This window comes from Perca flavescens, chromosome 5 (assembly GCF_004354835.1).
Source record: "Perca flavescens isolate YP-PL-M2 chromosome 5, PFLA_1.0, whole genome shotgun sequence".
Classification (NCBI taxonomy): Eukaryota; Metazoa; Chordata; class Actinopteri; order Perciformes; family Percidae; genus Perca; species Perca flavescens.
The window spans coordinates 30,590,022-30,616,959 of NC_041335.1; the positions used below are offsets into that span (position 1 = coordinate 30,590,022).

Consider the following 26,938-nt stretch of genomic DNA (forward strand, 5'->3'; position numbering starts at 1 on the left):
TAGAAGGTGAATAAGATGAATTTATAACCTTTTTTTTTTTTTTTTTTTATGAGCCACAAAAAAAATGCCTGTTTTCATTTCTCATCGGCTTCAGTAAAATGTCAGGTTGTGTATAAATGCACCAAATTACAAGTGCATTGAAAGATTTCACCATCAATTTCTGCCTTAGCCACGAGAAACCTAAAGGAAAAGTCTTTGTTTATTTCACACAAGTCTGTATGTACAGTGTGAAATATTTCATATGGGAGAAAACTGCGTCAACTTCCTGTTTCGTGTTTTCTTTTGTATTCTTCTTCTTCAGTCTCTCTCTCGCCTTGTTAGAATGATACTGTGCCCTTTGCATGACTGTTATAAGCTCTGTATACAAAGACGACGATGTTAAGTGCCACACGAGCCGGGCGGCTCCACCGGGAGAGCGCCCAGGCTCTTTCTGTTCTACCTTTTTGTGGTACATCACACTTCCCAATCACACGGTGCTTTTTGTCCCGTTTCTTTCTTTTGCTTCAGCATTTTCTTTGTCTGTTTTTATGTCATTTCCTTTTACAGATTTCAGTCTTGCATGCTAAGACGTGTTGTTGTGGTTGCAAATAGGAGAATAACCATATATGTGTATTCATACCAATCGCGCAGACACCACGGAACATTTTCGTTTCCTCAACCTCAGAAATGGGATCCAGGCATGATACAGTTGAAAACGTTGCTCAAGCGTTAACAGATGAGGTTTTTCATTTCGTCCGTTGTAACATTTCTTTGCTTTAAATTGCACATTTTCACTTCTAATGAAAACAGTTGGCGGTGTCTGTACCAAAAAAAAAAAAAAAAAAAAAAAGCAGCAGAAATCAAGACCATATTTTCAGTTCTTGTCAGTCACTGCTGATTTTAAAGGCCCTCAACACCCACGCAGGCGTTCTGAGTTAACCTGGCTGATTAGACCTCTTCGCAGGACGCAAAATTACGAATCCCACTATGGCCACGCCAAGACTAGGCATTTCACCTCGAGTGGTTAAGGTTAGGGTTAGGGGATTGGTCAGGGGATAGGACCTGGACAAATGGGGTTACGTTACCTCGCGTAAGCATGGACGCCTGGCCAATAAATGCTATTGAAGGGCGGGTCTTGGCATGGCCATAGTGGGATTCGTAATATCGCTCCCAGGACTGTGGCCGTGTATAGACTGATTCACATCTTCCTGAGTTTCTTGTTAGCTTTTTTGCACCACTTAGGGCGGGACACATGACGGCTTTACCATTTTTATTGGTAGAAAAGATTTGTGACCTAATAAGGTTCCATCTAAGCTCTGGCCCACTTCAACTTAAGCAGAGGTCTAATCAGCTAGATCAACTGAAATCAGCTGTGTGTGTGCTCAGAGGCTTTAAAGACTGAAGAAGTTGAATTTGAAGATATGATTTCAAGCAAACAAATTAAGACTTTAAATATGATATATGTGGAAACTTTGGGGGGACAAGCCTGAAGTACCGAGGCTTCATCAACATAACGTGTCATTTCATTTGAGTAGCACTGCAGCGTCCAATGATGGCTGGCATTTCAGTTTGTTTAGTAAGTGGGCCTCAAATATTCACTTTCATGGTAACACCTAGCCTTTGTTAGTTTACAGTACTGCAGCTTCAAAAGAAATGCTCATTTGGTGATGTGTTAGTGACCTTATGAATGAAACAAGTATTATTCACGACACTAAAGCATCTCGCAGTAGATTAAAGTCAAAATCTACCTGAAAAGATTCTTCAAGAATCGTTCTCTGCTGGCACTTAAAAGGGGGAAATCGAAGATTTAAATATAAAATAAGACAATTTTAGAACTATTGTGCTGCTTCAGCTGATTTTTTTCATTCTTTCCGTTGACGACAACTGTGTCTATTGCCTGTGGAAAAAAAATATTGGGCAAGCCGCAAACTCATGATATTTTTATGTTTCTAACCGAAGATGAGTAAATCTCAACTTTTGATTCTTATTATACATTGTCATACATAGCAAAAAAGCAAGTTTGAGTTGTACAAATATTTCTCTTTTTAATTAATTAAATTAGTGGACACAGTTTGGTTCTCTCTTGTTCTGGCTGAATAATGTTAGACTGAAACGGAGTAGGAGTAACTAAGAGAGGAGGCTTTAAAGCTCTGCCGAAATGTACTAAGCCATAATGGGTCAGTGTGTTGCAACTCTGACCACACCCAACAGTAATGTCACAGCGTGGAGTACACTTCTACATCACTTCAGCCAGATTAGAAGTTAAACCGATGGAGGTCAGCAAAAACAAAATGTTCAAAGGTTAAGAAGTAAGACTTCAGATTGATCTGTAATTATCACCGCAAGATGGCTGCTGCTGCTGCTGAGAGAGCTGAGAGTCTTTAAGACACAGATACAAAAATTGTGCAATTTCCAATAATAAATGAATGATGTCCTTTCAAGGCAATTCCTCTAAACATATTTAAGTAGAATCACAGTCTCAATCTCATACTGTCTATTTGACATATAGTGTGAACTTACACAGTTGCACACAGGAACCTTGTTCAGAGTTCCCACTTTTGCTCACACCCCAAAAAAAAAAGTTTTGTTGGTTCCGATGATCGATTTAACTCCTCCAATGACATTTGAAAAATGACCAAACTTCATTGCAGAATTGACCGTTTTTGCACTCTCAAATTTCACCTGATCGTGAGGTAAAGACTCGTCTGTCCCAGTGCTCCTCACAATTGCTGTAAACACCAGTCTGTCACACGATTATTAAATGCACTTGCTTCTACAGTAGTTGGGATGGGACTTGTAATCCGAGGTGCCTGCCGGGACTTGACTTGCCTGTAGATAGTCTTTTTGTTTTTTCCGGGAGTGGGGGGGAGAACATTAAGGGCACTGGAAACCTTACTGGGATTAGTTGTATTAAAAAAAAAGCTTCTGCTGAGTTCTTTGTGCAACCTGTCTGTTTGTGCCTTTTTTGATAGTCTTGATATCCAAGATTTGATGTGCAGCTTCTGTTCAGTCGGGAATCTGTTTGTAATCGCAGTATACGCTCTTAAAAATAAACACAATCAAGTCGGAGGGAGGGAGGGGTCGCGGGTGGGTATCCTTATCTTTCAGTTATGTAAATTTTTTTAAGAGATTTGTTGCCACAGCTGTGTGACTTGTGACTGTATTGAAAAGATGAAAAGCAAACATTTATATTTTTTGCGTTACCCTTTTTTTTTTTTTTTTTTTTTTTGGGGTGTTTTTGTGCAGATATTTTTATTGTAAAATGAATGTTTCTATCAGACACTAATCTTGTTTGAGTTGTCTCCAGTGGAACTACTTCACTCTGTATGTTTTGATCAGTATAAACCTTCAATTTTAACATTTCTGAAAGCGAGAATAAAATAAGACCCTTGGTTGTATTTTAATGCTTCCTGTTTGACCTGCCATAGACATCGTTGGAATTGATCGGTCAGTTTTATTTTGCTGTCGTGTGAAGGATTTGCCTTGAACGAAGCATTTCTCTGCTATTATTAAAGACTGACTGCCACTTTGAAAACCTGTATTTTAATGTTTGGTTTTCTTTTTTTTTTTTTTTTTTTTTTGCCATTACATTTAAGTAGACATTCATTAAAAACACTGTACCTTCATCAACATCTCTGTGAAGTCTCTTTGTAAGATTTCAACTGGCAATAGACAACATCTCTAACTGCTGTCAGCATCTATTATTACAGAGTTACAAAATACATATTTCTTGGAGCAACAAAGTATACAATTTAGTTATGTTTAATGAGAAGAGTGAAAATTCTTAATGAAAATGTGTGTGTGGCTGTAAATGTCTGCCACTTTTAATTTTGCAATTGTATTCCCCCCCCCCCTCCCCCAGGGGATCAATAAAAGGAAAGGCATTAAATAAAACCATCAAGAGGATTCAAGATAACAATACACGCAATAATGTCCATCCAAAACCTAAGGGACAAGTCCTGATCAACACACAGAATTATCTCAGTCATGCTGTAAAGATACTTCAGGCCACAGCGTCCTTAAGGTGGCGCTGTCGTATTGGCTAATAACATTTACTGCAGTATGTCATTTGTCCAGTCAGCAGTGTGATTCACAAATTGATATTCACCATTTGTAGCCTACAAGCCCTAAGAAAGTTCAAAATTCAATTGTTTTCATTTGGTTAAAAAAAAAATAAGTTCACATAATTGTGAATTCGATCATGTCGATGGATCCTCGTTTTTTTTTTTTTTTTTTTTTTTTTTTTTTTTTAGATGATAAATCCACATTCATTATCCTGCTAAATCGACAAAATACAAATTGTAAGTTCTTTGCATTACAAAAGCTGTATAAAAAAGAAATGCGATGAAAGTGGATAAAAAGGAAACAAAACGAGTTTTTAAGTAAAATTGACTTAAAACTTGTAAATTTATTTTAAAGATTATAATTTATAAAACAAAACATTATTTTAACCCTGACTCAAGCATATATATATATATATATTAAAACTACAGTAAACGCCAATATTAAACATCAATCAACTGTATTGATTTTGGAGCGGGGTTTGTTTACTTGCTCTTCTTAACCACGTGCTTGCAATGCGGCCACGCATGCGCGCTGTGGGCTATTGTTTTTGGCACGCGTCTGTGTCGGTGGCGCGCACAGCCAAAAACAACCCTCAGCCACGCGAGCGCGCTGTTCAGTGTCTGGCCTTGGGTTGATTGGCTGTGAGTGTGTAGCCCCGCCCTCCCTCACAGCGGATTGGTCAGACGGAGATTCTTCTTCTGGCAGATTGGACGCTATTTGTAGAACAGGCTTTGTAGCTAGGCTACTTTTGCCTTTACGTACCTCTCAAAATATCGAATTTAAGAGAGTTTAAAGATGAAGATGAGCTTTCGGTTGTTTTGTCCGGAAGTAGCAGCTATACAGCATCGAACTGACTCAGATTGAAACTTTTTGGAGGCTATTAAAGCTACGTGACAAGTAAAAGCTGAATAGTGAAAGCAGAAACATAAAAAGTGGCGATTATTTAGCCTACTTAATAAGCAGCTGTTGACATGGCGTCCTTAATTAAATATCCACGTAAATCACGTCGTGACCAAGTAGCCTTTGTTTAAAGTTTACAAACTCACTTTAAAACCTAATACACAACTAACTCTGCATAATTGATCAACTGAAAATATGAAAGTAATAGGCTACCTTAAACTGTGTAGGCTACGTTAGCTGTTTTGTTCTCTGTTGAATGTTTCGTGGCCACAACTACCATCTTAATGACAACTGAGCAACACCATCCACTGAAGACAACCAGATGTAGTTAAAAGCTTCACAAACAAGTAACTTGTACCTTATTTTTACTTGTCATTTTTAATAAAATGTAAAAAAAAAATTGTTTAAACTCATTGGTTGGGCCTATATATGTGCATTGTCAACAGTGTATTCATGTGATGTATGTGTTAAATGGCTGGCTGCTAACCAAATTCCCTTTGGGATGATAATAGTGTTGGAGTTGTTCAGAGATGTTCTAGGCTACGTTGTTGTTTTTGTGCGCTTAACTCTCTTATTTCCTGCAGCACTTAAAGGCAGCACCCCTGGATGTAATAAAACACCGCTTTTTCTGCACTCTTTTTTTTACATTTGTTTTTGTTTTAGACCGAAAGCTTCTTGCACAATTCACCCCAATGAGAATGTAAACATTTCCAACAGATCGGAAGGTCTTATTCAACAGATCCAGTGTCGTGAATGTGTTCGTGCATTAGTCAAAGCGCGCTGCGCATCACGGAGGTAATCAGGATTTCAGTAGGCTATAAATAAGGCCGTAGACGGGACAGCTCGGCCTGCCATTGATGTCGGAGAGCTAAAGGTATAGAGGTTAAAATCCTTCAAAGAGCTGCAAGCTGCTCCAACATGGACACACTCTGACCCGCCTCACGGTTGGGATTCTACTCAAACCGGACCTACGGAGATATCCCGCACATCTCACGCTTTAACGCAGAAAGTATTTGGTTTATGAACGCAGTGAAGATCCACCGAGGAGATTGATGTTTTTTTTTAGACTTTGTATTGGCACTCGGCCCGACCTAGACGGACTGCTGCTACATTTACGGGACGGTGAATGTGTCTTTATCTTTTTATGCTTTTTACTAATACCCAGACTCCTGCAGCTCCAGCAGAGAAAGCGATTTCCTCACGGGGTTGTTCTGGTTTCCGAGGAGGGAAAGGCGAAGTGTTTTTGGGGTAAGTGACCTGCTGGAGGGCACGCGCGCGTATTTGTCAGAATAATCACTATAATAACTGTATTCTTCTACTATAATATCCTCCTAGGTTAAAGTGTGCGTATGTCGTGGAGTGAGTTTATTATACTTTTTTGGTAGGCTATTCTTTGTTTGTTTCCTGTTGCACCGATGTTTCTATATTCATATTTTACAGCTTAAATGTATCGTGGGATTAGGCTTCTTGTGTTTTGTGATGCATGCAGAGCTAATGGAATGCATTAAAAGTAGCCTACTTCAGTATTCCAGTAACAATCTAATGTTTGCATAATACTCTGATATTCCTCCAGAAACTTTAAGAGTGGTATTTATGTCGTGTTTGTTCATTCGCTGCTCCTCTAGGATGACAGTTCTGTAGGATTTATACAGCCTAACTGTAGGCCTATAATAACCAGTTTTATATGAATTATAAGGTAATGTGTCCTATCTATGAGACACGTTTTGCAATGTGATCCTCGAGTTACATTCAAGAGCAAAACCCCCCCTGACGTCCAGCTCCTTTCAGCTGAGAATGTGCGCTGTCTCCGTTATCCTCACCCCCATTATCATCGTATGTGCGCCTTTGTGGCTGAAGATCTCGGTCAGTTTTGGGGGGGCTTATGATGCCACGTGAACAGGCGACAAAACAACACAGTGAAAAGGACGTCTTTTATAACGCTCACGCGCGCACAGCCTGCACCTCCGAGGGACGCTGCAGTGTTGTGTTTACATGCATCCATATGGTGAAGCAACACATTTGAGGGTATTGCAACATAACGTGGACCCGTGCTGCGATGTCAACGTTTATTTTTTTAATGAAAGACAGTAAGAAATACAAACAGTGCGTGAGTTGTTGTTGTTGTTGTAGTCTTGAAGCACACGCGCGTCCTCTACGTCAGGACAGCAAGGATAGGACGATCAAGGCAGGCTTTTGTTTTGGAGGTAGGAACCAGACTACTGTTTAATTGTAGGCCTTTTTATATTTAATGTCATCATTCATGGCATTATATGTCAGATGTGGATCTGTCCAATGTCAGGATGATGCAGTACTGACACATAAACAGTGCAGCAGGAGATGGGAGATGGAGGGGGGGGGGCTGAGGAGGAGGTGGGGGTGGCGTGGGCGATCAGGCTGCTGTTTTTGTTTTTTAATCTACAAGATATAATACGAATTTCTGCTTTGTCCGTGTCAAAGTCTAAATAAATACTTGAGGAATGTATTGATCTGTTTCTAACATGGACTAATAGGGGCAAGCTTGTTTTGGCTCAGATAGCTGTGGATGTTTTTAAGGAATAATCATCATATAATATTGCTAAATTGTTTCTATGGTGGTCAGTTAGGACTTTCTGGTGCTTCTTCTCCCACATGGTGTAGGGATAATATCGAATTGTATGTTTTGTTGTTTTTGACATCCTATTATACATGGCATGATCTCTTTTCTTTGAAGGATTTTAACCCGCAGTGTTACTTAATCATTACACAGACGGATTCATATACTAATATTTATCATGCAATTGGTAATTTGAGTGGAAAATGTGCCAAAAACGTTAAAAACCCAAAGTGAATGCTTGTAATTAATACAGAGAGCTGCAGGTGGAAAACCGAGCATGACAAACAAAAAACATTTTTCATATCAGAGAAAGAAGAGGAGTCAGATTCATATTCTCATCTTGTATTTATTTACACATCCGGGTATCTGCTCGCTCCCTCCTCATCTATGTGGTGCGTTCATGCCACATGGGAAATAAGCACTTTTGCAATAACAACAATAACGTTCAGAGCTTGGTTTTTCTGAAACTAAAATATGATTTTAATTTGTTGTTTGCGATAAATAACTGCCAACGTTGTCAAACTTTACAAGGACACGTTATATGTGCTGCATCTGAGTTAATGTTTTACAGCAGAAGAAATAGTACAGGCAACAACTAAATGTGTTTTGAACATCCAAAATATCTTGGCCTCCACTTAAAACTTCTTCGTTAGAGAAGTTGGGTTTGAGTTGCCAAAGTCCACAACCTGAAGCCTAAATTATAACACATTGGACGAAAAGACGCAGATGGTATTTCATTTCTAGAAAGCATTCAAAAGCAGCACTACTAAGGTGTTTTACAAGGCCCAAACTGAGCAAAAACATAAATCTAAACTAAAAAAAATCACGCTATTTACAAAAAAAATAATTTAAATTTAAGATGAGGTGAAGTTTATTGATCCTATGCGTGGAAACAGAAGATTCACAGCAGCACAAGTAAGTAGAAAAACAGATGTGTAGTGTACCATACATAAATAGTATACAAAGTGTATTGACACAAATAATCAGTATTAAAGTTTAAAGTTCATTTATTTGGGGTGCCCGGATAGCTCAGTTGGTAGAGCCCATATATAGAGGTTTACTCCTCGACGCAGCGGGCCCGGGTTTGACTCTGACCTGCGGCCCTTTGCTGCATGTCATTCCCCCCTCTCTCTCCTTTCATGTCTTCTGCTGTCCTATAAAAATAAAGGCTGAAAATGCCCAAAACATAATCTTTAAAAAAATTAAAGTTCATTTATTTCTTGTTTTACAACACAGGGTTGCAGAATGAAATGTAAGAAGTAGCTCATTCACGCTACACACACACACACACACACACACACACACACACACACACACACACACACACACGCACGCACGCACGCACACACACACACACACAGAACATATTTAAAAATATTTAAATTAGAATAGAATTCAATTAAAACAATATATACAGTTGCTTATACATATACTTCTATACGTATATATCTATTAAACGTGTGTGCAAGTGGAGATGAGAGATAGAAATAAAATAGAAAAATTTCCAAAAATGAGAAAAACAAGTAGAAACATAAAAAAAAAAATAGTTGACTTCTAAAGTAACTCCAAATAAAACATGAAATGAATGGACCGCTAAAAAATAAAGAAACAAAAACATTTCATTTTCACCTGACGCTTCTCTCAACCTGGTTTCCATCTTTCCCATGGGAGCCTGAAGGCAGCGCAGCCACCCATTGGCCAGCCTTGGCTGTCAATCACAGCTCCATCTCCCTCCCACGTGGTGACGTTTCCGTACCAAAGTAACCATGCCAGTCCTTTACGGACACACAAAAGACACAACAAAAGCCCGTGTTGGGGGAAAAAATGAGATCCGTCAGCACCCAAAGGACACAACAATAAGTTCCCATCTGGCAGCATCACACATGGACCAGACCCTGGGACGACGACAATCATTTATTTAACTTAAAAAACAACAAACTGAAAAACATCTCTGTCTTTCTTCAGCAAGCATATTTCCACCAATGCTGCGTTTTGCTCAGATCTGATCCAGGTGGTGAGTACAGCAGCAGGGCAATGTTTACCTCCGAAAACCTGTCGTGCTGGATTCACAGACTGCATCAGGCTCGGGAAAAAAACAAAAAAAAACACTGTTGCACTTGAGCTGTCGTCGTTGCTCTTTGTTGGGGATAAACACATTTTAGGAGAGGAGGGGGTGGGGGAGTTGCAAAAGCCTGTCATGTCGAGATTAACTTATTTAGAATATTCAAATGATGGTAAAAACGCATGTTGTGTTCAAATGTGTTATTTTCTCGGGTTAGATTCAGGGGCGAGTGGAGCGAGTCTTTTGTCTGGACACTTCTTCCTGTTAGTGGTAACCAGAGACGCACATTGTGCTGCCTCTTTGTTTTCACTTTGCTCAGTTTGAATAGCAGCTGTTCCTGCTGTGTTACTGTATCTCCTTTTTTAGTTTTCTCATTTTCTTTTGTTCATCCTTCAAAAAAAAAAGTCGTTTCAATCCAAATTTGAGCTATCACCATGTGACGAGGAAGGCTGAAACAAAAGACACATGGATTCTAGTGTCAGGAAATTATTCTGTAGGATTCAAGACATATTTTTAAGTATTTCCCAGCTTTTATAGTTGAAGAAATTTACAGAAAGTGCTCAAGTAAGACCATAAAAAGGGAACACAAATAAGACCATGCGCTGTCAAATGCCCTGAAGTGAACAATTGGCTTTACAAGGGACCAAAACAAACAAAGAAACCGCTCCACGGACGTTTACATGTCCTTATTTGGCATTTATGAAGGAAAAAGGAAGGTGTGTGTCTAAATGCAAATAACTGTGTGTGTGTGTGTGTGTGTGTGTGTGTGTGTGTGTGTGTGTGTGTGTGTGTGTGTGTGTGTGTGTGTGTGTGTGTGTTTACCTTTCTTCGTGCACATGCAGCCAGGGTTAAACTGGGGGGATTTTGTCCTATTCATGCATGGATTATGCCTCAGGCACCTGTGCAGATTATATACTGTATGTAAATATGGCCCAGTTTTTTTTTTGGGGGGGGTTATGTTACCTTCCCAGTTGTGTAAATGTGTGTGTTTACAAGTGTGTGTTTGCAAAGCAGCCGTGCTTCACATCAGATCACGGCTGCTTCGTGTTGAGTTGCGGAAGTTCCTTTGTTTTCTTGTCTGGCTGCTGGCTTCTGTCTCGGCGCGGCTGCTCTTCCTGTTGCAGCACATTGAGTTCAACTGGAAACTTCTGGAGCTGCTGAAGCACATTGTCATTGTGTTTTTACTAATGCTGTGTTGGTGTTTGGATGTTTAGAGTGACTGTTGAGCCTGTGGGCTGCAGTAGACAATGTGTTTTTAAGACAAAGAGTTGGACAATAGGCAGGTTTTTCCTAATTTCAACACTTGGATTATGTTTGACAGTGTCTGTCCTTTGTTATAAATTACAAATACTCTTTCAAAAGAAGCATCAGGTATAAAAAAAAAATATGGCTGGCAGAAGAAAGTGTAGTTTTGTTGAGAATCATACAGTTGTTTCAACTCAACACTCCCATACAAGTAGATCTGTCTCTTTTTTTATGCTCAATACTGTCACCAGTGTCTGGTTGGTCTATACCATGTTAAGGTTTACTTCAGTGTGTTTTCCAATATACTTTTGTAGTAAATATAAGAAGTGAAAGGCCGTGTGGTTGACCAGATAATGGTACCGCCCAGTCACATTTCAGTCAACCACAAACTGCTGGCGCTGTTTGTACAGTATAATCATTCAAGTACTCACATCCTTAATTTAAGTAAAAATATTAATACTAATGTGTGGACGACTAAATGAAAACAGGTTGCACCACACACACTAGTTCTTACGTAGATATAAGTTGTTGCTAAAAAATTAGGTTACACTTTACTTGAAGGTATCTACATAAGAGTGCCATGACGTGTCATGAACGTGTCATAAACATTATATACAAGTCATGAATGTTTATGACAACTCTTCTTTTAGTAAGTGCCATTCGGTTTTTGTCATGACAAGTTATGGTTAGGGTTCATGTGTTCATGATAGTGACAGACACTGTCATGTCACTCTTATGTAGATACCTTCAAGTAAAGTGTTACCAAAAATTACACCCAGTAACTGCCAGGTGCGTGTAGCTAACTGAGTAAGAAGTAAGAGGAGTATTCTATGAACAAACCTGTTTGACCTCCAACTCAGTGTCCACTTAAAGATACCAAACAGCCATCATCATAACGTAGTAATGAGATATAGTAATGAATTAGTAATGATAATTCAATAGACAAGATTAATAAACGAAAGTGACATAAAAGGCAGCATGGAGACAGCAGTGTGTAAAAAAAAAAAAAAAAAAAGAGGGGCAGGAAAGAGATTATGTAAATAGAAATTGTCCAAATAAAACAAAATGGAAATGTTTGACGATGTGAATGCTAAACTTAAAACTTGTATGTGTTATATTTAGGGCTGCTCCTTCTTAGTCGATTAGTCGACTAATCGGTCGTTTTGGTCTTAGTCAACATAGATTTCTTTAGTCGATTAGTCATGTTTTATGCTTTTTTCATGCTGAATGACTTATTTCCAAGAAACGTACGAGCACGGCACACAAGAATTAAAGTGGTGCTTTTGCATGACTGTTTGCGGAGAAACTCAGATTTACAGATCTGTCGATTAAATCAACTAATCGATTAGTCGATACAATTGAAATGAGCGTTAGTCAACTAAGAATTTCTTCAATCGAGCACAGCCCTAGTTATATTAGTAAGGCATGTCTTGAGCTCTTTTGAGGAAATTAACTACTGTTCAAATCAAATCAACTAATTGATTAGTCGACAAAATCCTATAAGTGTTAGTCGACTAAGAATATCTTTAGTCGAAGACAGCCCTACAGATCTGTTTGCATTCTGGTGGATATGTTGGCGTTATACACCTACAGAGATGTTTTTGTTATCCTGAGTTCCTCATTCATTGTGTCTTGGCTGCATTGTCTCATCGGCTATTCTAGTCTGTCCTGCAGATGAACTGACATGGTATGCATTTGTGTGTGTGTAGAGCTGAATCCCCTGCAGACTTTCTGAATTCACCTCAGCCAATGAAAACCTTAAGCTTCTGTTTGTTTGTTTTTGCATCAGTATCCTCCTATGTGAGCTGGATTTTTTTTTTGTCATATTTCCAGTTTATTACAAGTTGAATTATATTTTACGAGTTTTTGTTTTTTATATTGGTTATGATAACAATGATAATGAATAGTTTATAATCATTGTACTCACCAAAATAATTGCTGAGAGCCAGCTGTGTTTTTCAAGTACAGTACTTGAGTACTTTACTCAAGCATTTCTACTCCACTAAATGTCAGAGGGAAATATTGTACTTTTTGCTTCACTGTGTTTAATTGACTGCTTTAGTTGTTTTGCAGATTCAGATTATTAATACAAAAAAATAAATCAACTAATTAATGATGATGAGATTAAACTACACATTAGTATATAAAGTAATTAACATTTAGCAGCTGCAACCTAAAGTGATGAACACATTAATGCATCAGTTATTATTATTCAATATTATTCTGAAATGGGCCATTCTGCATAGTGAATACGTTCACTTTTGGTACTTTTAAGTATATGTTGATGCTAATACTTTTGTACTTTTACTTAAGTAACAATTTTAATGCAGGAATTTTATTTGTAACAGAGTATTTTTTTCACTGTAGTATGACTACTTAAGTAAAAGATCTGAATACTTCTTCCACCACTGCAGAGCTCTGGGAACGAGGTCACAAAAAAAAAGTCCAGCAAGGAAGAAACAAACACGAGCAGTCAGATGATCCGACACATTGTAAACAAACTTTGAGGTTAGCCAAACTTATTTGTAAAGGAATATGAAGGCAAACTCTAAAGTTATAACTCAAACTGTCTGTTGCAATCATCAGTTAGACTGACTTACTGAACTAACTGTAGATGTGTGCACAGTTTTCCAGAAATGAGGGTTGTTACCAATATTTCAGATGCTCTCACACTCCAAACAATGTGGTTTAGACAGTCGGGCTCACAGTTGGCTTCTTTACAACCTTTACAACCTGTTTCTTGACCACATCTGATTTTGTTGTAGAGTACAATCTCTTAATCATAGTTGATAAAAATGACAGCCAAAATTAATATACATTTATTCTGGTACATCAGCGTCAAGTAATAGCTTACTCTTACCAAAACAAGTCCAAAACATTATGTAACTACTGAAAAAACTGACCTCTATGTAGTATTTCCTATATTTCTCTTTATTTTTTGACTGATAAAATCAGTTATCTGTAGTTCAAGGATATATTTTTGTTATATCTAATGCAATAATAAATGTATATGAACATGATAATACCACTTCAGAAATTTGTCTTCCAACAGATGATGTATATTATGTATAATAATACATAAACTATGAATAATCAAATTGTTTGTGATCAAGTCAAACATGTTATGTGGCTTTACATTAACAAGGGTTTGTTTGACTTGTCATTATATTAAGTTACATCACCGCATATTGGTAGTCAACAACGTGCGATTGTAATCGCATAATAGATTATGATTGCTCGAGCAAATGAGCTGTGTTTATATTGGAAATGCAATCAAGATGGTGAGCTCTAAAAATAGGAAGTATGGGACTTGTGTCTCACCACGTCTCCTCTTTTTCCTTTTCGGCCTGCAGGTTTGATTTTCTCCTGTGGTGTCTGTGTGGAGCGTGCCACACACCCACTCCACAACAACGACGGCTTTTGCTTGCATCTTCCAGTGCTTCTTCTGTCAGCAAGTTCAGCAGAGCTGCAACTCTTCCAGTGCCAGTCCTGACACCAGCGAGGAGCCCTGCCCCATTGACATGGTGAAGATGACCAAGTCAAAGACCTTCCAGGCTTACTTGCCGAGCTGCCACCGCACCTACAGCTGCATCCACTGCCGGGCACACCTGGCCAACCACGACGAGCTCATTTCGAAGGTACAGCAGCTCCAGTCCTCCCTATCCTTCATTTAAGCCACCCTGCAGCATTTCACATGACATTCAACGGATCTGTTTGTATTTATAAACATGAAAAAGGCTTTAGGACGCTTTGCAGTTGTGTCACAAATCTCCCAGCAGCAATATTTGGTGCCTTCATGAATGTCAATTGGAGAAAAATAATACATTAATGTAAAAAATACCTGAAATGCACTCAAACTGTGAGTGTAGACACATTAAATAATTACATATATATATACAGTATATATATATATATATATATTAATGTCATTGAAATTGCTGCAATGTTTTGTGTCAAATTCGCACCGTTGACCGACATCAAACTGACAAGAGTCAATGGGCCCAAAAAAATTTCTGCATAAACTGTGTGAACTTATTGTCCCGTTAGCAACAGCGCTATCTAGCTTGCTAACTAACCGTAAACTTGACAGTTGTGACTGGCACTAGCATGTTTCCAACTGATTATCATGTTAGCTCACCAGCTACAGTACGTACAATAGTATGCAAATGAGCTCTGCAAGTCACTACATTATAATCACCTTTATTTATTCAGGGAGGGCCAATTGTGAGCTAGCTCTCATTTCCAATGACGCCCTGATTACGTGCCATATAAAATTACAATACATATAAAAATGACGGAACATTGTAATAAATATACAGTATACAGTTGCAATACACAGTACACACATAAAACAATTACAGAATGTCAAACAACTCAAAGTGAACATGTACATTAAGTATACATGGCTTCATAAAGAAGACATTTAAAGTGATTTAAATGAAATCAGTCTGTTCAATTTCATTAGAAACTGCAGGTTATTCCATTTATGTGGAGCATAATATTCAAATGCCTAATTCTGTCCAACAAATGGAATATTTAGGACCAAGGAATCACTAGTGCAAGTGCCATAGTGATACGATTTAAAGTTCAGCAAGCTTGTTAAAAATACAGGCAATTTTTTAAGCAAGGCTTTGTAGATGAATGCAGTGTTGCTCCCTTCTCAGAGCCAAGGAAGTCCAGCCTACATTTTGATAAAGGAGACAGTGACTAACTACATCACCAGATATAAATCTTAGGGCAGAGTGATAAACTGCATCAAGTCACATAATCCAACTTCTAGCACTTTATTCACAAGGATCACAATTGTCTGTTTACACATGCAGCAGACATGGAGCAGCATTCATTTGAAGTCTTGTTTAAGCTCTGTTTTTGGTCTCCACCAACTCCTGAAAATGATATCTGGATCTTTAGCTGCTAAATGCTCCACTACGTTCACCAGCAAGTTGCTAATTTTGTGTTTGTCATATTTGGTGCTGGGTTGATGGAGTACAGTGGTTTTATCGAAGCTTGTTTGTTACAAATATCTGACTGGGACAGCTGGAAATGAGTGTGAGGAGGCTAAACCCTGTCATAAATGCAAAACCAAAAACTAGCTAAAAGAGGCTAAAAAGCTAATTAGAGCTACACAGTTGGCAGACAATTCCCTGTGGGTTTGCTTCTATCATCTTATTATTTTACATATAGGCATTTGATTCAATGTTAATATAAAAGATATTGATCAATGCAGCTTTTTTGCCTGAGTTCACATGTTAGTACAAAGTTCAGCTGCTCTATGATATTTTTTTGGGTAACTGTATCCAGTTTTTTATTATTCATATCAAATACTGATAAGTCTGCAAACTCGTCTGGATATTGGCTTGGATAATGGCTATCTCTGTCTCGTTAATCATCTTTTGGATGACATTATGAGCCATGATGACAAAGGTTGACAGCGTCTGTTAATAAATCTGTGCTCGGCTAAACTGTGAATTCTCAGCAGTGATTGAGTGTTGTCCCCTGGTATTAGTTGTGGCAAATGTCGCTTTGGGTTTGACAGCAATGTCATTTTATGTGATGCTCACCAACCTTATTGAATCTCCAAAGCTCGTGTACCTGTCTCCTCTTGCATCTGTATTTTATTTCTGCCGATAAATTCTCAGAGGCTTTGATGACAGCCGCTGCTGGTGTTATAACTGGAGTTGTTTCTGTGGCCAATCTTTTAAAGTGTTACTGCCTCGGCTATTTACGTTTCTGTTGCTGAAAATGAAAGCGCTGCTGCTGTGGCTGACTGACACCTCAGAGGTTTAAATCATTTGCACCACTGCCTACATGTTTTCTGTTTTAGAAATGGACTGAACGGTTGTTGTTTTTGTTTTTATGTGGTTTATGTGGTATCTATTAAACTATGGATTATATTGAACTGATTACTTCTATTAGTCTGAAAATGTCAGAAAATGAGGACAAATGCCTATTGCAGGTTCTCGGAGCCCAAATGTGTTGTCTTGAAATTGCTTAATTTGTCCAAGTTGGGGATTTAAATTATAATGATATAAGATAGAGAGAAAAAACTGCTAGTACTCACACAAGAGAAGTTAAATCTTAGAAATGCTTTGTATTTTATATGGCAAATCACCTAAAAATATAAAACTTTTATTAAACTTCTTGATCAATTGTATGTATATCGACCAAATGTTCTCAGCGTGAGAAATTGTAGAAGTCTTTTACTTTAAAAGTTCAAAAAAGAGAGATTGGACGCAAATTGGCCAACAAAACATTATCTGTATTTCAACTTGTAATTTGGTGCATATAGTCATTGGATGTGTGCGATCTTGTGCGGCCTAATCTTAACATTTGGGAAAGTGATTTTCATCATCACCCACTGCGGAACATGAAAACTTTAAACATTTAACACAAGTGAGTTTGTGCTCTTCTGCTTTCATAGAAATAAGACGTGCCAGTTGTATAATGCGGAGTTTCTGTCAGACTTTTGTCAGAGAAACTCATCTCTGTGAGACTGTGACCTAAAGTGAATCCAAATGACAGTTTCATTATAAGTGTCAGAAAAATGTCTGGCAGTACTGGTCTGAATTTCAAGGAGCTCTTCTCAAACTAATATTCAAGGAAAATGTCTTACAGACGCACCAGAGCAGATACAGTATATATTCCATATTATTGTGAACAAACCTTGACATTGAGCTCCAAGTTAAAAGGTATTTTCAAAAATAATGCTCCATGTCCTATCATTCAGAAAGTCTCAAGTGCAATGTGATTGCGTGAAGACTTGTTTCAGTGTATTTCTTTTGCAGATATGTAAGAAATTAGCTTAAAATGTGCAAAAATGTAATGGAAACGTAAGTCATGAGGACATAGAGTTATAGAGTCTTTCTGATCCAGTTTATAGTTAATTTTTCTAGACATCGATAATGGCCGCGGCCCGATAGCATTCGTGTTGATGGAAAGAAAGTTCAATTGATTTGAAAGGAGTCCTTTTTATCATCAGATTTTTTCTATCCGAACTTTCCGAATTAAATCCTCTTGAAGCTTTTGTCCTACTTTGAATTGTGCGATACAAATTTGCACCCTGATCACCATGTCTTAAGATGGCACCTTATTAAAGTTATTAAATCTTCAGATGTTCCAACAAGTACAAGCTCATTAGATCTACAGTAGTAGGACATCAGTTTTCATTATTCTTGTTCAATCTCATTGTTGACATTTTTCAAAAAAAAAATCCCTGTAACACGGGATGGTCCTGCAATATATGTAAAGGATCTTCTATCATCACACACTTCCTCCAGTATGATGCTGCTGTGGAGCTCTTATCAAACATCCACACCAGCAGTTTTGGTCCTGTGAGAAAAAAACAAAAACATTTTTAACTTCAAGTCAAATTCATTAATGACTGTTGATAGGTCTGTGCCGGCCTGCAGATACATTCACCCACATCCTGTTCTCAATAATTATCAATCCTAGCAGAGACAAAAACAAACCACAGCAAAAAAAACTCATTTTACAGTCGGACCACAGTAGGATGCCTAAGATACAGCCCATTTCCTAAAATGATATTGTCCTGCTGGGTCTGGTCATTTACCCGCCCACGGAGAGTGACAAATCTGAACCTGAGTGAAATACAAACGGCTGAGAGTTGCATCCTCTGATTTCTATTGCTATGAGGCATACAAGTATCAATTTGTTGCAGGATTTCTGGGTATTGGAAGACCACCTTGTCCAAACAGCTGCTGACATTTTGAGCCACAAACATACTCCATGCTGGTGAGCAAAGATTGAGTTAAGTTTACAAACGATCAGATGAACCGGAGTTGCAGCGACTGAAGCGATGACCTTTATGTGTTATAATAAGATGGTGACAGTGTGCTCCCCGTGCGTTGCAATCTCACCATGCACTAAGCTGATTATTCAAATGGCAAAGATGATCAATCTGCACACTCACCGTCTCCTGCAGCTCGGAGACTTGAAAGCTCGCAGCTTGTTAGTGGAAGTGGAAGACGAGCTTGGTGTACAGCTCTATCACCAGACTGTCTTTTGGCAGGATCAGACGCCTTGGAGTTTTGAAGTCTGCACATTGTTTTAATTGTTAACGACTGTCGTAAATCACACTGATGAGCTTTAGGCTTACGAGAGTGACTATCTTCATTTATCTGCCCCTCACTTAACCTGTCAAAGCCATGTGGATTAAGTGTTACACAGCAAAGATTGCGTGAAGAGGCAGAATCTGGTGTTTTATGATGAAACACTGACACTTTATTGGCACCTGTGGGGGAAGTGGAATTGTTGCTGCTGCAGAAAGAAAAAACTGAATTTGAATAAGGTTTAGCAAAGGAGGGTAATGCAAATATTCTTCAGTTCAATCTCCAATCTCTGGGCAGAAGACAGAGACGGCTCAAGGGGGCTGCATTACAAACCCCCTACAACAGTCCTCTACTCCATTTAATTACAGCTGTAAATTAGGCTCGGACCAGATACCAGATCAACATTTGTATTTATATTGAAGACAATCAAAGCCCTCTTTGTGAAGACCAGAGACAAGACGGCATTAACAAGGAACCTCTAAGTGGTCCTGTTGCTATGACCCCTCACAACAAGAGGTCTGCAGACCGGCACTTCAATCCCATGTTTCACAACCAAATAAATGAAATATTTTATACTTTCAAAATGGGATTAAAAGGAAGAAAAGTGATACACTTTTAGACCGACGCTTGTGTGTCTGACCTCTTGTACAGCCACTCACTTCATCCTCAGACTCTCCCCCCGGACAGTCAAACCCCCCTCCTTCTAAAGTGACTCATCTTTGAATTTTATTCCTAGACCGGACAACTGCAGGGATTTTGCTAAATTGTCTGATTTGGGCCTATATGTTACAATTTGCGAATGCAACCAATAACTTGACTCATATCTAATTTGAAATTTGTCACTGTAAACCCCCTTCTCCCTGCCCTCTTTGCACGCACTCCCAAGAAAGTGAATGCGGGAGATGGGAGAAGAGGCTCTGGCTGTCTAACACAAGTCTGGTCTTGGTCTTGACTCGGTCTCGCCCTGCCTTGGTCTCGATACGCTCTGGTCTTGGTGATGTCTTGGTCTCGGTTTAGGTGGTCTCGACTTCAACACTGCGTCCAGACTACAAAGCAACCCCAGAGTTTTTTTTTTTTTTTTGAAAGATTATTTTTTGGGGCTTTTCCGCCTTTAATTTTGACAGGACAACTAGGTGAGAAAGGGCAGAGAGAGGGGGAAGTCATGCAGGAAATCGTCGCAAGTCAGATTCGAACCCTGGACCTCTGCGTCGAGGCATTAACCTCTCAGTATATGTGCACCTGCTCAACCCACTGAGCCCACCCTGGCAAAACGGGGTCAGCAGTGTTTCCAAATGTCTCCGTTTTAGGGGGTCAGAAACAGCAGAGTTGTGTAGACGCGAGGCACAAACGTAGCAAAAGATAGCGTTTTTTTTTTTAAACGAAAACCTACTGTAGTAGGGTGGATGATGGGTCTTGAGCACTGACATACCCCCTTTTGGGTGAGCACGTCTGGTGATGGTCGGATGTCTCACAGATTTTTCTCGACCAAACCTTACCTATAAAAGACCCTCATTGGAATGCAACTGTGGTCTCTTTTTGGTGCGGACGCTTTGGTATCATCTGTTTGTTACCACTTGCAAAGTTTCCCATCCGACCTCAACTTCAACTAATCTTCATCCCTGTGGCATCATTATCCTCTTCTGACGTCGACACGGCTACTCTGCAGCTGCAGGCCCGCAGACACGCAAGTAACACATTCCCTCTCTGCTTCCTCCTAAATTCAAATGTACAATTGGCCTTTGTGAGAACTTGCTTCTAAAAGTCATCACCAGCCAGTTTTACCCTACACAGGACATTAGATTTAAAAGCCTTGATGTGTCAGACAATGTAGTTATTTTAGTTTGTTATTTTAATTATTTATTTCCTGTTTGATTCACATCCTCTCTGGTTTGCAGTCAGAAAGTTCATTGGGGTTGAGACGCAACATGAAAAAAGGAAGTAAACACTAATAAATCTAAATTGAAACTAAAGACAAAGTTCATAGAAAGCATGTGGCTCAAAGTGCTTACACAGCGAGATGTAAATTGAAAGCGCGATTGAAAGAGTTTTTGTTTTTTTATTTTGATGGACTTACAATGCGGAGAAACAAGAAAAACAGAAGACAAGAAAACCAATACAAAGTAACATCAGTTGTAAAATAATACAGAATTAGAATATATGCATAGAAAAAAAGGAAGTATAAAACATAACACACTAGAGAATCTTCACACGCAAAGCAACACTTGCTGGATCCTTTCAACAGCAACAATATCTGCTCTTAGTCAATGGCATGGTATAGTTTTGCTGGCTGGCATTTAAAAAATATCTGGGACGATTGAATACAAATATTTCAGTCACTATTGACAGTAGCTTGGCTGTTTAAAAATGGCTTGTTTGTGCAGGCTGTCCCGTGACGGTTCTCAGTGGCCTGCAGTGTTTTTAACTCCACCTTCCAGTATCGGCTCTGCTTGCTTGGAACCTTTACCGAGGTGATACCAAAAAAAAAGTACCAGGTACTATTCACAACTTTTGCTACTGTAAAACCCAAAAAGGGCGAGTCGAGTTGAGTAGAGCTGTGCCGTGCAGTACCATGCAGTGGGAACGTGACATTAGATGCTCCAAATGTCTGGTTGAAGTGCAGAAAAGTCAGATGTGGTTTTGCATAGAAATGAATGAAAGAAGCTGCAAGTTTGATTTTTGGGCCATTTAACTGCTGTTCAGTTTACCAGAACGGACATAACTAGACTTAAGTTTATGGTGGTAAACATTCGATTATAGATTTATATAATTAAGCACATTTATAAAGCACATTTTGCTTCACAGGCATATAAAGTCCTAACCTTCACAACCTAAAAATAAGTCCAAAACTCAGCTTTCCTCCCCCACTTAACTTTTGATTTACTTTAATTCTTCATCTGCACATTTGGCCTCTTCAGTGTGACTTACTATGAGCCCTGACTGCTGCTTTCTAAGTGGCAAAAAATGAGATGAGAGCGAGATATTTATGAGCTCATTCCTCAGTTTCTGCTGAGGTCAGCGTGGGATAGGCTGAAGATGGTTAACTATTAAGTTTGTGTGTTTTTATTAGAGTCACGCCACATTGTCATCACAGCTAATACTGGAGCAGGAATGCTGGAGAACCAGTAGCACCAGAGAGTTTTAAACTGGATGTAAATTAGATTTGTAGTCGTGTCTCAGGGAGTTCCCCCAAGTGCTGAAATAGCTACATTTGGTTTGTGGTTTCTATTTAGATAAGCATAAAATAAACATCTCTTGTATTGTGGTTCATTTTTAAGACATTGTTTTATTTAAACTAGTTCTTGTTAGTCTTGCATTGCCAGACCTTCCTTCACAGCGCTGCGGAGGAGGGTCTGGCTGGTCCACATAGCATAACGGGATGGGAGAGAAACGTGCTCCGGTTTATTGGCATATCTTTAAACCAATCACAATCGGCAGCAATCCCAGAAGTGGAACGTCGTGGATATAGACTAAGATTGGAGAGGCACTGAAATTACTATAGTCTGATTTCAAGCCATACTCTCCAGTCATGTTTATTAGCATCGGGCTAGAAATGGCTATGTTTGGGTTAGTGGTTGTGTTTAAGGTCAGGTGGAGGATCTGGTATTTCCATTCAGACAACACTCAGCTGCAAATAATGTAAGAAGAAGATACCTACCTTTTTAAAATATTTTGAAAAACCGCAACACAAACCAGTCCTTAGCTACAACCTTTTTTTTATTAAAGGAATTGTGCAAAATTAAAGCAAACATAAGTGCAACAAGTGACTTTCATAGTGATGGCGTTAAAACTAAGTGTCCACATTATGTAATCACTTGGTATTTGTCTTTAATACTAGTTGAGATCCAGCCTTCAGTGTCACGCTGTTATATAACTCCACAGCCAGTTTGGAAAGGCCTGCTGTAGTGAAACCATCTCTGCATGTTTGTATCTCCCATGTTTTGTTTGTAATCTGCTCTGTTGGCCTTCAAGGAAGTTTTGGCAAATGTCTCACCTCGGTGCAATGTTGGCTTTCCCTCTTTGTGCCTCAGTCATGCAGGTGTTTGGCCTGTAAAATGCTGACTTTTTAAAACTCGAGTTTACCAGACATAAACACATCAGTTTGGACAGATTTTTCACATACTGTTCATGTTTTGGAAATATGCATTAATCCACTCTGTTGGTTGGACTTTTTAGTGGAACCCACTTGTGCACCATGAGGTCAGAAAGTCAATTTCAAGTCAAGTCAATTTTATTTATATAGCCCAATATCACAGATCACAATTTTGCCTCGGGGCTTTACAATCTGCACAGCATACAACACCCTCTGTCTTTTTTTTCAACCCTTGATTCAGATAAAGAAAAAACTCCCCAAACAAAACCCTTTTAATAGGGAAAAAACTGTTTTATAAAGTCTATGGCAAAAAAAACAGAGAAACCTCAGACAGAGCAACAGAGGAGGGATCCCTCTCTCTAAGGCGGACAGATGCTCAATAGATTTTGTGTGTACAGAATAGATGAACATAATAAAATTACCAAGTACTAAGATGAAGTACTTTTTTTCTCCAGGAAGAATCCGTTTCCCAGGAGTCATGGGGTTGTTAACAAGAAGATTGGTAATAACATTACAGGAAAACACTATCTGTGTTGGAATATGTGCAAAAGTGGATGGAATTGTGTCTTTATTCATATACTGTACATTGTTTATTCTTTCAAAAAATCTTTCCAAAATCAGGATTTTAAATGAATTAAAGTAGTTACTGTCAAAACATTTTCCATAAATGACATTGAATTACATGCAGAACTAGAGCTAAAGTGATTTGAACTTTTCAGCAACAATTATGTTATCCGTTTAATTGTTTAAGTCATGGTTGCAAGGCAGAAAACCTACAAATGAATTGGTTCCAGCTTTTGAAACGTGAACATTTGCTGGTTTTCGTCGGCTTCTACGATAGAAAATATTCAACTTTTGGTTGGACAAAACAATCAATATCAATATATATAAAAAGCTTCATTTGAGCATTTTTCTGTATATCCCTACATTTTATATACCAAAGAAGAATCAGATTCATCGATAATGAAATAATCTTTCAGTGACATTAAAAGATGTTAAAAACTCAAAGACCACTGCAGTGAAGAGTGAACTGGGTTGTTTCCTCGTTTATTGGGGCAGTGTGACTCTTGATAAATGACCTAATTAGTCTAAACAATCCACTTTAATAATAAGTGGATTTAATTAAGGGCTCTTCCAAATCTTTTCTCCCGTAGGTTTTACACGGTAAACGTGTTGATTTGATGGCGGTACAGTAACACATTATGGGTCTGTATCTGGCTCACAACATCTGACAAGTTGTTAGTTTAATGGACAAATGGACAAATATAACACTTTGAATCAGTACTTTCTAAATCTCTAAAAGACCAGGCAGATAACATGATCTGTATGTTAACTTTATGTTGTGTTTATTTATTTTTTAGGCATTTTTAGGCCTTTTATTTGACAGGACAGCTAAAGAAATGAAAGGGGAGAGAGAGGGGGAATGACATGCAGTAAAGGGCCACAGGTCGGAGTCGAACCCTGGCCCGCTGCGTCGAGGAGTAAGCCTCTATATATGGGCGCCCGCTCTGCCAACTGAGCGATCCGGGCGCCCCTTTATGTTGTATTTTTAACTCACACATTATTGTTTGGATGCAAGTACACATGCAGTTCTCAGTTGTAGTTCCTAATGTACAAATGCATAGTAAGCTTAATATATACAACATGTAACAAACACTAGAAATGATACAGAAGGCAATCAAAAAATCTAAATAAAGTAAATGCATATTAGAAGTAATAAGGAACCAGTCATATCAAACCAGTAATGCAGTACAGTACTTATAGTACAATCTTTATATGGTGTAATGCTCATATTTAAACCCACAGAATGAACAGTAATCAGCCTAATTTTTATTTTTATTTCTCTGAGAATGTGAAAAAAAGATTCAGATCTTTAGAAATTTTGAAAGAAATATGACATTCCAGAACTTCCTTTTCAATCTGTAACTTCCTTAAAACTTTTACACAATTCTTTCAAATTAACAATTGCAAACAATTTGTAATTCAAGAATAACTTCATTGTTATTCATGCTTTTTTTTGCCTGTCTGAAGAGTTTGGTCTGATGCAATGCATAATAGTGGAACACAATCGAATATCAATTTGATTAGGACTGCAACTGTTGTGTGTGTTCTGTTCAGTCTTTACAATATCAAAACAATAAGATATGCTTATTACAAGTTCCCACATCTCAAATATGACTCCTTCACATTGTTGGTTTTGTCAGACCGACAGTACAGAACCCAAAGATATTATATTTATTTTAGGGCTGGGAAAAAAATCGATTTGATTTAAAAATCGAGTTGGTAGGTCAAATCGATTTCATATTTTCAAAAAATCGATTTGTTTAGATTTTTTTTTATCATTTTTTTTTTTGTAATCCAAATACAGTATCAATAATTTGGATGTTTAACAATCTTTGTTGCACACTGCACTGTGACTTTTCACTTAGAGAAAGGGTTTGCCTTTGTAATTTTGTTTATGTTGATGCACTTTAATTAAATACAATGAATATATATTTTTTAAATATATTTACAGTTTGCAGTTATTTTGTTTTAAATGGAAGAGGGGGGAAAATCGAATCGTAAATATTTTTTTAGGGAACCAAATCGCCCAGCTCTAATTTATTTAAATTTCATATAAAACAGATAAAAGCAGCAAATCCTCGCATTTAAGGAGCTGTAACTAGAGAATAAACATGTTAATTAATGAATCAATGAATTAATCAAATATTTTTTGTTTATTGTTTCAGTATTTTTATATCTGATTCTGCACACATCTTGATATTGATTGTGACCATACTGCTCACAGATCTATTAATAAGCTCTCTATTCTCTGCCACAGCTCATTAGCATTTGTGTGTTTAGTAGTCCAAGGAGGCATCACCAGTCCTCAGCATCAGCCCTTCTAAGCCGATTATGTTACTTAGGAGAAGATGACACCGTAGTCTGGTGTTTTCCACTTCACACTGCCAAGGGCCACGCGCCCTGCCCATGTTTGATTTTTATCTCATGTGAAATTTGTGAAGTGCAGCTCCAGTACCGCGTTTCTCATTAACTTTTTTTTCACTGTGCACGGAGTAGAAAAAGGGTAAACTAGTTACCCGGCCATGCTAACAACAAAGGGGAAGTGCTGGAGGAGCTCTGCAGGTTCTGGCACAGTTCTCCCCTCAGTTGCAGTTTGATTGCTGGAAATCTCCCGAGCCAGGTATAAAAAACTGTTTCCCCTCCCCAAGCATATGCGCCGAGACTTCGAGGCATGCCAGCCGGTGAGGAAAAGATGCAGATGGAGAAAGAGAGGATTAACCTGAGCATACGGGCCAGAAGGAAGTATGGCAGGCACAATATCCCCTCCTGCCCTCAACCGCTAAACTAAATATGGGAAGGCTTTATTGCTACAGATCTGAATGGTGAAGTTTTATTTTTGTTGTAAAACTCCCTGACAAACAATAATGATTAGAATCGCTGGGTTCCCTCCTGCTTCTACGAGCTGAGGAACATTGCTTAACTCAGCTCCATTGTGTACCCAGCTGAGTTGGAAATAATTATTCATGCGTTTATTTCCTCCCGTCTTGACTACTGCAGTTCTCTTTTCACCTGCCTTAGCACGACTCCAATGAATTGCCTACAAGTCGTCCAAAATGCTGCTGCCGCTGCCAAGCTTTTGACCAAGTCCTCCAAAAGGTCTCATGTTACTCGCATCAGGATTTCTTTACACTGGATTCTTATCACATTTAGAATCCATTTTAAGGTCCTTGGGATTTTTTAGAGCCTTGGGAGTGGTCAGGAGCCTGCTTGCATTAAAGAGCTTCATGCACTCCTACATCAGCAGCAGGTCTCGGGGTTTGTTGCTTGTTCCTTTTTAAGGTTGTAGCTCCTAAACTTTGGAACTCTCTCCCATTGGACCAAAGATCTGTGGAAACTTTCAAAAGAGCAGCGCAAGATCCATCTGTTTCGAC

General features: G+C 38.5%; 1 protein-coding gene across 4 annotated transcripts in view; it reads left to right on the top strand.

The window, feature by feature from the left end:
* Positions 1-5,614: 5,614 nt before the first annotated feature.
* Positions 5,615-26,938, top strand: part of LOC114555488 (protein yippee-like 1) — a 34,334-nt gene continuing 13,010 nt past the window's right edge. Inside the window, exons 1-3 of one of the 4 annotated variants that reach the window (XM_028577906.1) lie at positions 9,284-9,551; positions 13,259-13,352; positions 14,198-14,482. In XM_028577906.1, the coding sequence (XP_028433707.1) occupies positions 14,366-14,482 (117 nt within the window). In that variant the 5' untranslated portion in view covers positions 9,284-9,551; positions 13,259-13,352; positions 14,198-14,365. Of the gene's footprint in view, positions 6,193-9,283; positions 9,552-9,844; positions 10,316-13,258; positions 13,353-14,197; positions 14,483-26,938 lie in introns of those variants that run through there. The other 3 variants (XM_028577905.1, XM_028577904.1, XM_028577907.1) reach the window with 3 other exon arrangements.